The sequence below is a fragment of the Cyprinodon variegatus genome, unplaced genomic scaffold (assembly GCF_000732505.1).
Source record: "Cyprinodon variegatus isolate N-32 unplaced genomic scaffold, C_variegatus-1.0 Scaffold24, whole genome shotgun sequence".
NCBI classification, from domain to species: domain Eukaryota; kingdom Metazoa; phylum Chordata; class Actinopteri; order Cyprinodontiformes; family Cyprinodontidae; genus Cyprinodon; species Cyprinodon variegatus.
Genome location: NW_015150477.1, coordinates 2433791 through 2450749, shown reverse-complemented (window position 1 = coordinate 2450749; position 16959 = coordinate 2433791). Strand labels below are relative to the sequence as shown.

Here is a 16959-nt window from a genome sequence, read left to right as displayed (position 1 = left end):
GGTGCTTCCATAAAAAAGCAAAGGGACTCAGTAACCATGCAGAGGTTGCATTTTTCCTCCTAGTTGGGTAAAGTAAATGTTTGCCAAAGCAATAGCATTCGCAGACCCTGCAAACAACTGCAAATAATAAAAAAATGGAAATAGGGTGTTTTAGCATGAGTGCATCACTTACTCGCTGGGAGGAGTTAAATTTGTAGCTATCCCCCTTAACAAAATACATTTTCCTTCTTTTTTTTCTTGAGAAGTTTATTCAGTTTAAACTTTAATCTATAAATCTGCTAAAATCAAAACACCATATTCTGTCTTAAATAACAGAATCACTCACTTCTACATATAGTTGGGTTCAGAATAAAGGACAGGAAAACAAAATGTATTGCTTTAGATGAAAGATAGATGAGAAAATCACATATTAAAATGATTATGAATACAATTATGACAACACAATTATGACATACATATATATGTATATATAATAGACTGTAAAACATACAGAAGTTAATAAATATAAAAGAAACATCTTAGTGAAAATATCTTCTCCAAATGATACAATATAAAAGCATCTAGTTCTAATTTAGAATAGTTTTGCACTAAAAAGTAAATTTGAAAGAAAAGATACATCTTTAAATAAATTGTATTGAAAGAGCTAAAGTTTTAGGACAGGAGAAAGACATTATTTCGTTTAAAATAGATATTTTAGAAACTTTCAGCAAATTTAAAACAAATATATCTAGAATAGGAAGACACATTTATTATTTATTATTCTTAGAACTTTCTTCCTGATTATTTTAGTTTCCCGGCTGATCATCGATAGCCGTGGATGCAAATGATGCATTGATTTCAGTTCCAGCTGTAGCAAGAGACGCCGACGTTCCAGTGAAGGAGCTGTCTTTGGGTTTGGGCCTGGGCTTCATCAGCTCCTCTTTGTTGCGTTCAGGTTTGACCAGAAGAACGTAGCACTTGGGAAGGAAGATGCAGCTGAGCAGGCCAAAGCTGGAAGCTAGAATGGCAAAAATCTGGACGGCAACCATAAACTTTCCTCGTGTGCTGAGGTAAGCCGGGACAAAGGAAATCCAGACGATGAAGAAGACCAGCATGCCAAAGGTCATACACTTGGCTTCGCTGAAAAATAAAATCAATAAAAACATGCATAACAACTAAAGAGAGGAACAGGAAGGGCAACCCTCATTGAATGTTTCATTATAGTGTCTCATAACAACAAACCACCATGTAGTTCATGAAGGTATCAACAAACACAAAGTGTAAGTAAATCCAGAGGAAATCTTACATGCCTTTCAAAAATGTTAAATAAAATTCAAGCAAAAACTGCATTTAGTGTTGTTCTTCTCCTCTGGGTCAATCATTTGTAGAACTCTATGCTGTATTTACACCTGAAGATGTTTTAGGTTGTGTCTCTACAAACTTTGCAAAACGTTCCTGATGTGAGATTTGATGAATAGCTTCTTTAAAGATCATAATTATACACAAAGATGCATTAATGGGAAAAATTGTAACGATGGTTAGATGTCCTTTGCAGCCTTTAACATGTTTTTATTCAGTCCCAAAATGTATTCCCCAACAAAGAAAAATCCTTATAAAAGCATGACACTGCAACCACTTATTTCTTGCAAACCTTGCATAAAGGCCAGATTTCAAGGGTTCTATAGAAATTTTAGCTCTCACAGATTCTCAGCTGTGGAACTCTGCAACTCCTCCAGACCTTGAATGGACCTCTTGACCTTTATTTTTTTAATTAATTAATAAATCTCCTCACTCTGTGTTTTAGTTTTAGGTATTCAGTCATGTCTCATTAGGTTTGCAGTTATGCCCCACTATTTTTGGATGATTCACTGAAAAATGCTGTTCGTCACTTAGATCAGGGGTCTGCAAACTTTCATGTCCAAAGAGTGATTTTGCCCCTGATTAAAACTAAGTAAAAGTCATTTAAGGCAAGCAAGTTTATTTAGTTAGTTAATTTAGTACAAGGATGATTCAAAGTGCTTTACATGTATTAAACAATAAAATCCAAGAAAAATAAAAGCAAAAAAAGAAGTTAAAAACGCTATAAAAGCAGGTAGTAAAACATTTAAAACACCTGGCCCGCAACCTTAAACTAATAATACCTCAGTTAACCGTTTAAATTCAACAGTCAAAGGCAGTTCTAAACAAAACCAATGGGTTTTTAACTTTGACTTAAAAAAGTTAAAAAGGCTTTCAGCACTTTCCAGTCTTGTGGGAGTTTGTTTCAGATCAGTGAAACATGGGAACTAAATGCTGCTTCTCCTTGTTTGGTTCTAGTTCTGGGTGGACAGAGTAGGCTGGAACTAGAAGACCTGAGCGGTCTGGCAGGTTCATACACTGATAACACATCTGTTATGTATTTGGGAATCTATTTAGAGCTGCAAAATATAACATCACTTTTTAATAAAACCCAACCCAATATTTATGTTAAATATCTACTTAAAGAAATCTGTTGCCAAATAAACCAACAGTTCATTTGTATCTTTAGCTTAAAAAAAAAAAAAAAGTTGAAACATAAAACAACTCATAAAAATGAAGCAAGGAGTTTCTAAAACAGGATATCATGAGATGTGAAAAAAAAGATAATATAATAAGAAAATATGTCTAAAAATATTTAGCTTATAAAGCATATTTGTTAACAAAGTATATTATTTAGTTCTTCATATAATTTTTCCCCATTGTTGAGAGCCGTTATAGAGGGTCCAAAGAGCCACATGCTGCTCTGGAGCCACAGGTTGTAGACCCCTGACTTAGACTATTGATCATAATTTAAACTATACGCTTTGCCTCTTGAGCTTCAGAACATAAACCTCTTAGGCATCTGGTTGGACTAGTTTCTATCCAAAAGGACGATGGCCATGCAAATGCATGCCATACTCTTTAAACTTTACTTTTTTCTTGATCTTTAATGTGTTATCCAGTTAAAATGCATTGGAGGATCTAGTTGTAACATCAGAAATTGTAGAAAGGTTCAAAGGGGTATAAAGGACTTAATTTATAACCTCAAAACATAAATCTTTTTCTAAGATACATACCTGAAGTGGTCTTCCAGTTTGCGGGCAGTAAAGGCAAAAATGAAAGCCAGCAGAGCCAGCAGGATGTCATACGCAAAGATGCAGCAGATGAAGATGACAGAGCCTTCGTCACACTCAAGAATGATCTTTATATTCTGAGCAGCGGTGTTCTTCACGGGGTGTGGAGGGAGGATGATGAGCCAAAGCGTGCATGCTACAGCCTAGATAGAGGGAGGATTGTTTCTTTGGGTTTTTGATCTGCTCAGATATCAGAGTTGTTTATCATATTCCCTTTTGTATTTAGTTTTCTACACTTGTTTTGATCTCATGTGACTGTTTATGTTTTATCTTTGTTATTTTCTTAATGTTGCTCACCTGTATTAATGTTGCCACAGCAGCCATTGCCCTCTGGTGACCAAAGGTGAGAGCGTCAACCTCAGGTTTATCCAAAGCACCTGCGTCATTGTTGATGGAGCTGTTTACTATCACATCAGGACTGCCGCTGCTTGCTGCTGCTTCAGCTGCAGCTTTTGCAGCTTTGGCAGCTGCCTTGGCTTTGGCCCTGGCTTTTTTCAGAGCTCGAGCTCTTAGCATTAACAAGGCTGCCTTACCTGGAGGAAAAAAAAAGATCAAGGCACCATGCATATCAGAAGATAAATAATAAATCTATGCTGTTTACTAACCCATAATGCAGGAAAGGCACAGAGCAAAGCCGAGAGCTAAAGCTACTTGGCTGGTCATGCAGCTCCAGTTTTGAGGCTCTCCGAGGAAGACGATGGAGCAAAGGAAGGTTACCACCAGAGATAAGAGTAGCAGGAAACTCAACAGGGGATCGTTGGCCTTCACCAGAGGGGTTCCAAGGTACATCAAAAACACCACCTTGTAGAAGAAATTTTAGGGTTAAAGTTTTTGCAGGAACTGTATATTAAAAGATGATTTGCTTCCTCACTGGCTGATACTGAATCAGATTAAACTTCATTTGTTTAGTATTCCTTAAATTATTTTTTGACTAAATTACACAGAGAAAATATTTTCAGAGGATTTTCTTTTTTTCCCCCTGCAAACTCAGAGATTCACATATACTAAGATTACTAGGTATCTATAAAATCCAAGTAAGCCCAGATGAAGGTGACATAATTGAACTTCTAATAGGTTCTTCACAATAACATTTACTTGTAGGCAAATCTTCAAATGCTCAGCTTACTTGTGTGACATCACAGAAAAATAAAACAACTCAGGAAGAGAATGGTGGACCTCAACAACTATGGCTCATCCTTGGTTATAATTTCTAGATGGCTGAGGTGCTACATGCATCTGTTCAAACAATAAAATGGAAATACAAACAAAATGGAAATGTCCAACCGTTTTACTGTTCAGCAAGGAGTTCTATACTGTAAAGATTTAAGCATTGAGCCCAGCATAAATGCAAAAGGCTCAGTGAAAACACCATGATAATTGCGAAATATAGGCATCATCTTGGGTTTTCTGTTTTGCATAGAAGTACTAGTGCACTGCATAATACAGATGGTATCACAAGGAGTGAAAATGGTGTGGAGAAATTCAAAGAAAAAAATCTTAAGACATCAGTTAAATATTTAAAGCTTGTGATAAAGGGTTAATGAACCTTAGCATGCCGCTAAATTAGTCACAATTTGCAAGATGGTGTTTAAACCGAATCAGTTACTCTGGTTCTGTTAAGAGAAATTAGTAAATTCCAACAAACTATTGTATATTCAGCACTATTTATGAATTTTAAAACTGTTTCCCAAATTCTATATGAATATACTTCAAAATCTGAAGAAAGTACAAAAAAATTCCCTGAAAAATGTTCTCTCTCAAATATAGGCTCACCAGAGTATAATCCAGATATAAAATTGCAAAACATTTTCCTTACCATCTAATATATGGTTAGAATGAGGAAAAATACTATTGTTTTCAAACTCTTCATTCATGCCCATTTCGTACAATATATGTAAACATTTTCTCCATAGATGTTTTGGTTTTCTCTGTAATATGACTCTCACCCCAACAGCTATGGTTATTAAAGCTCCAAATGCAGAGATGACTATCAAGGTAATTCCAAGCGGTTCTCCAAAAGCAAGGAACTCAATGATTTTAGGCACACAGGCATCATGGGCGTCATTGGACCAGTCGTCTCCAGTACACAGGATGCATTCACGGGCATCTGTCAAAGAAAGAACAAGACATTTAGAGAATTACAGAGGTAAGCAGGCAGCAGCACATTAAGCACATTAGAATAATTAATTTCCACTTCCAAAAGAAAATGGCAGAATGAACACAAGAAAATACTTTTATTTCACAAAAAAGAGGAGATTTATCAGGCAAACATATATAAAAATGACTCCGCTTGATAAAATTCTAGTAGAGCAGCTGAACGTGTTTATAGGAACTAAATGAGGAAGTATTAAAGGTTTTAAGGGCATAAAAAGAAACATAAAACAACTGTAACAAAGCACAAATGTCTGTTGATAATATTAGTTAAAATTTAACACACACCCATTATGAGCAGCCTACAATTTGGGGATTTTAAATGTTTATGGGTAAAGGTATGTCAAAGGTTTCCACATATTTAATGGACTGTTTTTTTAGTCTCATTTTTAAAATCCATATAAGTTTACCATATTTAACAAAGTATGCTGTTTTAAGTGTACAAATTTCTGTTTGTTTGACAGCACTGGTTTCCAGTGTTTTATTGTCATTACACTGTCACAAGTACAGAGCAACAAAATGAATTTGTTGCCAAAGCAGGCATTAGTGTGAAGGGTTTCGCCTTAGGACCCACACTGGCAGCTATTCTCCCCCCCTCCAGCTGGGATACAAACCCAGGCAGGACGGACGACTTACCACTTTAGCAAGACAGCTGCTAATAATTGAATTTTATTAATCTCACATTGGAGAAATGTACCTCTGCATTTAACCCATCCCCTTGGGGAGCAGTGGGCTGCCATTGTGCGGAGCAGTGTGGGGTTAAGAGTCTTGCTCGGAGAGCCAGATTGGCAGTCTGTGGGAGTGGGGCTCAAACTCAGAACCTCAGGATTCCAAACTCTATGCCTCCTCACTGACTGATTTGGATTATACTGGAGAAATTAATGAGAAATTGTAATAGAAATATGTAATAAAATTAGCAAAAAATGTAATTTAAGATCTTTAACAGTAAAATTTTATTTATACAAGAAGGGAAAGTATTTTGGAGTAACTTGTAAATAATGACAGATTGTAAGATTATCAGTTGAAATAAAAAAAATGTGATTCAAGTTGTGGTGTAGCAGTCATCAAAATAAAGGATATTGGTTATCAGGAATACGTTGACTACAAGACATCACATTGATGAGGGAGAGTGATAATGTTTTTTTGGGCAGTGGCGGCCTAGTGGTTAGAGCATAGCGCTTGGAATGCAAAGGTTCTGAGTTCAAGCCCCACTCCCACAGACTGCCACACTGGGTCCCTTAGTGAACCAAAAGACTCTTAACCCCACACTGCTCTCTGGGCGCCACACAATGGCCACTGTTCCCCAAGGGGATGGGTTAAATGCAGAGAGTTAATTTTGTTGCTCTGTACCTGTGACAGTGTAGTGACAACAAAAACCTGGGAAAAAAAATACTATAGTAATGCTTTGAGAGGAGACCAACCAATGTAAAAAAAAAACTCCACTTGTGACTAGAGGAGTGGGTAAATAGCAACCCAGTACTAGGCCAGAAACACCTTAAAAGCTAAAGGGGATTTAACCAATATGAGTTAAGGTGTATTTATTCATATATATTATTTTCAGAAACCTAAAAATGTTAACAATAATTGGAAAGGTGCACACTGACTTGTGGTGTTACTGATTTCTCCATCTGCACATGGGATGCAGTCAAAGCAACAGACGGGCTCCCCCTGCCGAATCCCCTTTCTCGTGCCAGGCTGACAGTCCTCACTGCACACTGACCGAGGAGGCTTGGACACACATAGGAGACAACTTTAGTTTCCGTAACACAACAAAAATATGGCTTAACTTTAATTGCTGTACTAACCGTTATATAACCGACTGACCTCCAGTTCCTCATTGTTCCAAACAATGGAGTCATTGCTTATGTGCATCCTCTCCTCTGGAGAGGCTGATCCGTTGTAGTGTCCCACCGTGACATAAGATATCTCTCCATTACCGTTCACTTGCCAGTTAATGATGTCATAGAAGCCCTCTATGTCACCGTCCTCAAAGTAGATCACCTCTCCCGTATTAGGCATTGTGTAACGCACGTTTTTCACATAATACATCAGCTGTGGAAGACAAAGTGGTGAGTTATGAGGACAATTAATACCACATAGTATAGTGAGATCTGTAATATCTATATATGCCTACCTGCCAGGGCTCAAAATTTGTGATGTTGGCACAGGTCCCTCCAACAAATGGGCCTTTTCCTTCTTCGCAGTGTTCCAGGTTGTGTAAGGCGTTGGCCACAGCATACACTGCTTTGTAAACACTGTGGAAACCATTTTTATTCCTTAATGTATTTTCTATCCAATACAAATTTTAAATTAACAGAATCCATTATTTATCAACTGTAAAATATCTTATTCGTAGGTCACCCAACAAAGGTTGTGCAAAAATCTTAGTATGAACACAGTAGCAGAATTAGTTAAAGAGGGGAAAAAGGTGGAGTGAGGACATTACAAGCATCGGTGAGTCCTTTAATGGTCGCTTGCGCTGTGGTTACTGACCTGTAAGTGATTCTTAACTGAGAGACGTCAGAGTAGGTATTATTGAGCTGAGCCACATTCTCACTGCCAGTGCACAGACCATCTGGTAACCCCTTCACTGTTCTGGCCAGTGTGCCGTTCACCTCCTTGGCTCTCGCTTTGGCCTTTTTCAGGGCTTTGCTATAGTCCAGTGTGCAGTTAAATAGCTAGAACATGTAATTAACATAAAAAATGATATGTCACATGGCCTGTTTTTAAGTTTCTTGCATCAACTTTAATTTAAACACACCGTCTCCCAGAATTCCTCTGTTAGGGCATCTGCATAAGGATCCAGATCCAACAGATGGCGCTGAAGACCCGGAATGTCTGCCTTTTTCACCCCAAAGCCGAGGGTACCGGACATGACTGAGTTCACCTTGTTTAAAAAAACAAAACAAACAAATTAAAGGGCAGTTCCTAACTTCTGATGTGGGCTTGAGAGTTTTAATCAGTATCTAACCCAGGGGTCTTCAACATTTTCTAGGCCAAGGACCCCCGAACTGATGGTGAGATGGTGAGACCACATACATGGGTGGTGCAATTAATCCCTGCACCACCATTGTTGATATTTAAAAAAATTATTGCCCGTGATAATATCTATGTAGGATGCAAGTAGTTACCTATTTCTGTCCTGCATGTGTCTACAAGAATTGACCTGAAACGGATGTCCTTTGGTTTGGGAGTATAAATGTATTGTTTTGTAATTCTAGGGTGGGCCTCAGTTTTATTTCTCCCCACAACATTTATAGCATTATCATTAAGACTTTCGAAACATTATTTATTTATTTTTTTGTGTGCTCCACACCTTGGAATAAACCTTAAACCATCAATGCACAGAACAGATGCTCCCTGATACCCCTGCTTTTTACTTGATCTTCTCTTCAATTCAGGAAGTTACGCCTGCAGGAACTACTCTAGATGTTCTATTCTCAGACTATGTTTCATAGAGTAGGATCAACACCTTCTATTTTTCATTTTCCTTTGAAAAATTCAATAGCTTCTGTGTAAATAATAAAAAAAAAGCAACCAGTCATGATTTAAAGCTTTCTTGAAAAGTATTTGCATTAAAAAAAGGCCATAATATTTTGATATAAAAGTTGATTAAAGGCTGTAAAAGTCTGTTGGCCTCTTTTTAGGATAATCTATTGGCTTTATCCTGCAGGCTAATCTGGGTTTATATTTTCCACATGCATGTAAGATAACAAATATTTCCAACCTTTCAACAGAACTTTCTATCTGTTATCCTGTTTGACCCCTTTGATCAAACTAAACCATATCTTCATTAAATAAGTTAAATGCCAGCTACTAACTTATATCTCACCCCAGGCTGGTTGATGAGAGCAGAGGTGACCCAGGCCTCGCTGGCGATCCAGGTGCGGTTTGTCACATTGTGGCGGAGAAGTTCGCCGATGAGAGGACTAAGGTCCACGTCTGATGAGAAAACCACGATGATCTTGGCTGTTGACTCAACCACAGTTTGAACGATGCTCTGGATGGCCTCCGGTGAGTTCACCTAAAGTGTAGACAAAGAACTAAATTCAGGACACCACACTGATCCAGCTGAAGGGTTTTGTGGTACAGAGACTGAAGGAATAGGTTTACCTTAGGCAGAGTTTCAGAGAAGGAAATACAGACTCCAGCTTCCTCCACCTGCTCCTTGAAGTCCTTGATGCCATATTTACCATAATCATCATCAGCAGCGATGGTGCCTACCCAGGTCCAGCCAAAGTGAAGCACCAGCTGGGCCATAGCGGTGGACTGGTGCAGGTCATTAGGAATGGTTCTTAAGAAGGTGGGGAACTGGAACTTATTGTTCAGTGCAGAACATGTTGAGGAGTAGCTGACCTATAGAAATGAGCAGCAAGTATTTGTTATCCTATTCTCCATTTCTCTCCTCCTTCTCTACGATTCTGACACTCATCAGTACCTGTGGAAAATGGTAGAGCCCCAGTATTCTGGCTGTGGCAATGGATAGATCAGAACCCCCGGCCCCCACTAGAGTGGCAAGAGGTGGTCCATTACCACAGCGATAGTTTGGTACTGCTTCATCTTGTCCCGTCAAGTAGGTCAGGGTTCCCTCCACAGCCTTAGAGATGGTGAAGCAGGAGTCATAGATAACATAACCCAGGTCAGTGTTGGGGAGCAGGTCATCCCTCTGGTTGATTTCATTGATAGCGAACAGCATGGTCTGCGTCCAGCGGAAGGTCCGAAAATTAAATCTGGAATGGTAGGAAAGTAGCACATTAATAGAGAGAGGGTCAGGCCAGGGGAACGGCAAGGTGAGTCACTACTCAGGGTCTCCAAACCAACAGTTGAACCAAGGCGGACTAAAACAGCCACACAAATCAGGCAAGAAAAATGTTTCCACAGCTATGGAAAAAATCTACAAAGACGATGCAACCAGCCGTTCCAGTGACTGTCAAACAGAAAATAGTTAAATCCCAATGTTTGGACTTCTGGTTTATTATCTATCAAAGTACTAATGAGGAAATGTGGACCTAAGAAGTTTTTATTACTAGTGGATTTTTTAAATATAACCCCTAAATGTTTGGGACAATCAAACAATTTTTAATTAGTCCAGTTTATTCTGAGTTTCTGAACCACAGCCAAATAATCAAACAGACTGGATTTGGATACCGGTCACTATAAGCTACCTCCTGTACATGGATGACATCAAGCTATATGCTAAGAGTGTGCAAGACATCGACCCACTAATCTACACCACTAGAATCTACAGAGGGGACATTGGAATGGGATTCAGGCTGAAGAAATGTGGCTGGATGATGACCAGGACGGGGGAGTTGATCACACTCCCAGAAGGAGGAATAACAGATGTAGAAGAGAGCTACAGTACAAATGGCAACCACCAAAAAATGCCACAAGGAAAGCTGCAACAGCCAAATACCTGCAACTAGTAAGGCGGGTTCTTAGAAGTCAGCTCAATAGTAAGAACGAAGTTCAGACAATCAACAGCTATGCCTTGTTAGTAATCAGATACCCTGATGGGATAATAAGTTGGCCCAAGGAAGAAATTCAGGCCACTGATGTATAAACACAAAAGCTACTCACCACGCGATGGAGGTTCCAGCCCAACTCCAGTATCCACAGTCTAAACACTAAACACAAAAGAGGCAGCAGAGGCCTCGTGAGCATCAGACACACTATTGAAGATAAAACATCCAAGCTCCAAGAATACATCAAGAAGATGGCCCCAAGGGATGAAGCACTTAGTGAATGTATCATTCAGTGGAAGCTGGAAGAGAAGAAACTGGAGAAACCACCATAGGAGGAAAAAAACCCTGTATGGGATTTTCCCTGTATGGCAGTGGTCTTCAACGTTTTCCAGGCCACGGACCCCCAAACCGATGGTGAGATAGAGCGGGGACCCCCTAATTATATATATTGTAAGAAATTGTGTTATGAGTACAGGACTTATCATTTATCATCTGCCATGTAAGGCAAGATCCCAGGCACAACTAGACCCCTGAAACAAGACCCCTAGGGGAGTGACGGCCTAGTGGTTAGGGCATAGAGCTTGGAATCTTGAAGTTCTGAGTTCAAGCCCCACTCCCATAGACTACCACTCTGGGTCCCTGACCAAAAGACCATTAACCCCACACTGCTCCCCGGGTGCCGCACAATGGCATCCCACTGCTCCCCAAGGCAATGAATAAAATGCAGAGAGTGAATTTCTTTGCTCTGTGCTTGTGACAGTGTAATGACAATAAAAAGCTGGGAGAATCCATCAAAGAAGGGTGTAAGATACTGACAGTAAAGGAACACATGGAATGCCATAACCAAGTGGCTGGCATAGTGTACAGAAACATCTGTGTAGAATACAAACTGGAAACCCCCAAGTCAAAATGGGAGCCACCTCCAAAGGCCACAGAATGGCTGTGGCCAAACAAGAGGACATTGCGATCCTTGATAAGCAGCAGAGGACGACCATAGCGACTGATGTGGCCATCTCAAACGAGGGACAGAGAAACATGAGAAATTGGTGAAATACCAAGGGCTCAGGGAAGACCTAGAAAAAGCCTGAAAGGTGAAAGCAATGCATACTGGGGGCAGTAACCCCCACACTATAATAATAATAATAATACATTTTATTTAAAAAGGCGCCTTTCTGGACACTCAAGGTCACCGTACAAAAGCATAAAAAGTGTCAGAAAAAATTAAAATAATAATTATAATGACATTTAAAAACATTTAAAAAATACAGAGGCTGTGACAGTGAAATTTATATTTTTAAAGAGAATAAGCAATCTTGAACAGATGGGTTTTGAGTTGCATTTTAAAATGGAGAGGACACTGGAAAAGTGGCTCCATCAGATACCAGGAGAAACATCAGAGATCACAGCTAAGATATTGTAAAGAACCCCTTAAACTCCCAGGCCTCTGGTAGAGGACCTGAGCTTGCCTTCCACCCGCCCAGAAACCTCCAAATCTTATCACACCTAAATCACTTTAACACAATATGATTCAAGCAATATACATTTGGTAATTAAATAACTGATGCTGCTTTTTAAATTGCAAACTGTCACTGTTAGTTGTGTTATATGTAAATGAAATATGTGTTTAAGCCTGAATGATATAAAGTAAATAATTGCTAGGCTGTGGTGATTAGTGTGGATCTGCTCAGTGTATGAAGGTTTGTTTTATTCAATTATCTTGTAGAAATGTGTATTCCCGGCCAACTAAGCAAATGTTTATTTCAATTGATCAGCAGCATCATTCTAATTAACACTTTATAGACTTGATTATATTTTCAAATTACGCAGTAAAAGCCTGTTTTTATAATAGCCTGACTAATACAGCTAATTGGCCCCAGAGGTCCCGGTGACTGTTATGTCAAGGAGTGAGATTACCTAAAGGTAGTTGATCTTTTAAATATATTAGCTTTGACTAATTCAGCTGATTGCTAAAACCTATAAACTTAATTGTAAAGCAAATTGACAATGAGAAGATTAAAAGTGGTCCTACTCACCCATCACAACCTGAGGAGACGGGTAGTTTGGAAGTGTTGCCATCGTTGGAAGCGACACGCATGTGTACAGGAAACATCCCTCCGATGACCACCCTCTTCTTCTCTACATTCTTGTAGCCGTTCAGGTTGAACTTGGCCTTCAGTTTGCAAGTGGATACAGCCCAAAGAGGTTTGTACACAAGGAAAAGGCAAAACAATCCAAGCAAGAAGCCTCTCATTTTCACACTTTGTGAATGTTGAACAGAGTCAGGAGATCTATCTCTCCCTCTCTCTCTCTGTCTCTCTCTCTTTACAGCAGTAAAGAAGTGAGCATCACTCTGTGACAGGTGTCTCATTTGTCCTCTGGGGAGAAGAGCAGCAAAGGTAGCCTTGCAGATTTAATGGAGTAAAACAAAAACACACCAACAGATAAATGATGAGTCATTTGACTTTAGCCGTTTGGACTAAAATAAAAGTACAACTTATATAATTTTTTTTTAAACTCCCACCACCATGAATCATAGAACAGCTTTTTAATCAATTGTAGATTTAAAAATGTCTCAGACTTATTTTTGAACATTTCTAACTGTATCCAGGAGATTTAGCATAAATGCACATTTCAGGGTTTGATTATTTCCAAGAAACATGATACATTTTCATTTCATCCCCTGGTCCCCCATCGTTTCACTGCTGTAAATATGCTTCATTATTCTGTGCAAACTGCCACAGGTGGCCCACTAATTGTCAGATGCGTGTGGTGACTTGTTAGTTACATCCAATGTTACATTTAAAACTGCTCTGAGATCAGCCCAGGTCCCCAGAGTTCTGGTTGGCAGTGTGATGGACCTGTTTGCTCTTGTCTCTCAGTCTGGGGAGCTACACACACCTGAACCTCCAGCAGACAAAAGCACATCGGCCGAACATGTTCAGCTATCAACAATATGGTGATGTGTCGATAAAGGAAACATCTGACATTCTTCCTAAATGTAGAACTTTGCAAAGTTCTCAACATCTTTGGCTTCTTCAGCACCTCCCTGTCCATGCCAAATCAAAACACCATCCATCAAATTAGCCATTAAAAAAAATAATTGTTTTCCAGATTACTTCATCAGTCCTTTAATTTGCGCTGAATTTTGATCCACCGTCTTGCTTTAGTTTATTTAGGTGTGCTGGAATTTGTTTGACGGTTTGATCACAAGATTTCAGGCAGTTTGAACTTTGATTAGGCCATTGCAACACTGCTCAGTCATTTTGCTGCTGTGATCTCAAACAATCCTGTTGATGAATATTTATTTACCCAATGGACAGATGGTCACACGCCTCACTAGAACATGGTGCTATCGGAAGGAGTGTGGTTGGTTTAAGTACTATATACTAAATGGGTTCTGTGGCTGCAGAATAAGCAGTATGAGATTTTTATGGTGTTTGCCATAGTTTTTCCCCAAGAGTAAATTGATATATGGCTGAGGAGGGCACATAAATTTGACAACTGTATGTTTACAAAAAGTGCAAAAGGAGAAACGTTCAAGAGGTTTACAGGAGTAGGGCATCCAACAAATTACTTAGAAATGTGCCACAATTCCCACAAAGGAGATGTGGAACCAACATTTGGTCCAAGTCAGTTTAAAATCTTATGGAAGAGGATTGGGGCCACTAAAAAAAAAAAAGTTGACAGATTTTTTTATTTTAATTTCAGTTTAATGTGTGTGTGTGTGTGAGTGGGGAGAGATCAGAATTCTGAGATTAAAGACAGAATTCTGCCTTTTTTTCCCCAAGATTAAACTGAAATAAAATTTAAAAATCTGTTAACTTTTTTTTTTTATTATTTTCACCCTAATCCTCTTCCATAAAATCTAGTTTAACAAATTAGTAAATATTTGAGTTGTGACGTTAAAGAAAAAAGAAAATAGTAAACATAAAGTGCACCTGGAAGGCAACACACTGTATGCCAATGTGAAATGTGACAAAACATTTTATTTCAACTTGATAAAAAAAAATGGAAACCCGAGAAATCCTATAAAAAAAATGAGGCAAGTAAATATTTTCTAAAAGCACTAGAAATAACCAACAGCGAATATTAAGTCTGATAAAGAACACATCAAATGCAGTTGTGATGTTAAGCCTGATAAGTGTACATCCATTTCTTGAACAAATAAAGAACAGAAACAATAATAGGAGTTTTAACATTGAGATCTTTATTAAAGCTCAGTTTTCCATTGTACAAATGTCATAATTGAAACTGCATGCAGTGGCTTGGTTTGAGGCACGTTACTAAGGAAAATGAACATTGCTGAGCAAACTTGAACAAAATCAAAGTCAGTATTGCATAACTTATTTTATTGAGATTTGAAAAAAAAAAATCCACTTAAGCGTTTTTTTAAATGGGGACTTGAGTAACATAAAGCACACGCTTAAAAAGGCAAAACAGAAGGACAATCACAAACAGCAGTTAAGGTTAGGAAAAACCAACAGAGATGAGAGGCACAGAAACAAATGGAGGAATCACATACGAGTTAAACATCTCTAACAGGAGACTACAAGCTTTTAAAAACTCAGTTAAACCTGAGCGCTGTATTCACTGAGGTCTAAATGACGAGAATGGAACCTGGAAATGATCTACTGAACGCTGTGAAAGTTAACATGTATACAACGGGTGGTAAAGTCTTTCTGAGATGGACTGCAATGAGGCAGGAGCAGAAACCAGCTCCCCTCAAACGGACCTTTAACACTACAGGACAGGGTTAAGATAAAGTGATGTCTTTGCTGATGCAGCACCGAGGGTTTATGGGTGACAAAAAGTGCAAAAGAAATGTGCCTCTGCAGAACGCAGGAGCAGCCAATCCATCAAATAACAGTAAGTGACACGATGTGGTTTAAGAGCTCTTACTACTGTAACTATAGGTTTGATATTAGTCCTTTTTGCCTTTATAATCTTCTCCATAAAAAAAGCACACACACTGCAGCATGAGGAGAACGGAACCCTCCTCTCTGGACAGAGTTCATGTCGTTTCACACCAAAGAAAGAAAAAAACTAGAACAGGCACATACATGTTACCAACCGCCTCCTTCACACGATTCATCAGTCCGAACGACCGCTGGGTGGACTGCTGTCTGAGATCGATGCACAAACAACCCAACAGCTCTTGTCCACAGATTTCACACCACAGCATATTCTACTTTTGGCAATAAAAAAAGAAAAAACAGAGAGCTTAAAAAGTGATTGGTCACTAGGCTGCCGATTAAGACAGCAAAAGTTTAACACAGTATGGAGGCTGAAGGGGAGCCAGTACAAATGGAGAGGATAGTCTTATGCTCAAAATATTCTTCACTACAAGAAACAGCAAAACAAAATAAAATCAAAGGCTGAGTTCATACCCCCTCCAACCCACTACTGCATTTTCTTTTATGACAACACTGTTTATTATATTTAATCCAGCCCATATTCAATCCTTAGGCACAACATCGAGTAAACTCAACCATCACAGCCTCTTACTGCTTGCCTTTAAAGGTTAAGCTTATAAAAAGGAAGCAGCAATTTACCTTTGTATAATAGCCGGGACATGTAGATGAATTAAAAATGACAACATATTAACCATAACTGACACTATTTAATCCATACCGCCAAACAAACAGAAATTAAGACCAGTTAGGAGTGGTGGGGAGTGCAGAACGGAGGGGCTTCGTCACAGTACGGTCTGCCTTCCATGGGAATGTTGAAGAGAAGGAGCAGGTGATAGAGGGGAGGAGGGAGGAAGGACAGAGAAATGGAGAGAGAGAGAGAGAGAGAGAGAGAGAAAGAGAGATTGGCTCCCCGCCCCCCCGTATCTGCGGAGAGTGTTTGTGCACTGCGTGTGGATGTGATATCAAGTCATGTTGTGGCTCTACTCCCACTCTGTGGTGCCGGGGGGCTTGGAAGTCAGGTCATACATCACTCTGGAGATGCCGGGGATTTTCTTGATTTCGTTTACCATCTTTAGCACCACCTAGTGGAAAAAGGAAAACATTACAACTGGAATCAGAGAACACAGTGTCATTAAATGTTTTAATCATTAAACCATCAGTGACAGTTTAAAAAAAAAAAAAAAAAAGATCACGACCTATGGGTGATAAAAAATAACTAATTTTTTCCCAGATCAGTGGAGTTTAATCTCCCAAGCCATAATGAGTCGCTATTACAACCTGATCTGTATACCGTAAATTCTCTAATATTGGCCTGTATTC

The 16959-nt window shown here is 39.0% G+C and overlaps 2 protein-coding genes across 2 annotated transcripts in view; both read right to left on the bottom strand.

The window, feature by feature from the left end:
* Positions 1-540: 540 nt before the first annotated feature.
* Positions 541-13029, bottom strand: LOC107096829 (vomeronasal type-2 receptor 1-like). Its single transcript, XM_015393702.1, has 14 exons — positions 12760-13029; positions 9700-9991; positions 9375-9617; positions 9094-9285; positions 8023-8148; positions 7755-7939; positions 7396-7516; positions 7086-7313; positions 6866-6989; positions 5057-5217; positions 3716-3911; positions 3408-3643; positions 3054-3253; positions 541-1119 (listed from the first exon to the last, which is right to left on the bottom strand). The coding sequence occupies exons 1-14, from the start codon at positions 12975-12977 to the stop codon at positions 786-788; spliced, it is 2856 nt and encodes a 951-aa protein (XP_015249188.1). The 5' UTR covers positions 12978-13029; the 3' UTR covers positions 541-785.
* Positions 13030-16581: 3552 nt separating this feature from the next.
* Positions 16582-16959, bottom strand: part of gmps (guanine monophosphate synthase) — an 11067-nt gene continuing 10689 nt past the window's right edge. The window contains exon 16 of the mRNA XM_015393906.1: positions 16582-16721. Coding sequence (XP_015249392.1) covers positions 16620-16721 — 102 coding nt within the window. The 3' untranslated portion in view covers positions 16582-16619. The remainder of the gene's footprint in view (positions 16722-16959) is intronic.

What these genes read in the sequence shown, in the direction of transcription:
- LOC107096829 (XM_015393702.1), bottom strand. Translation starts at nt 12,977, where the DNA reads ATGAGAGGCTTCTTGCTTGGATTGTTTTGCCTTTTCCTTGTGTACAAA. An exon ending in CTCTCATCAACCAGCCTGGG is followed by an intron (nt 8,149 to 9,093) that starts GTGAGATATAAG and finishes TTTTTAAACAAG; the next exon opens with GTGAACTCAGTCATGTCCGG. An exon ending in CTGTGGCAACATTAATACAG is followed by an intron (nt 3,254 to 3,407) that starts GTGAGCAACATT and finishes CCCTCTATCTAG; the next exon opens with GCTGTAGCATGCACGCTTTG.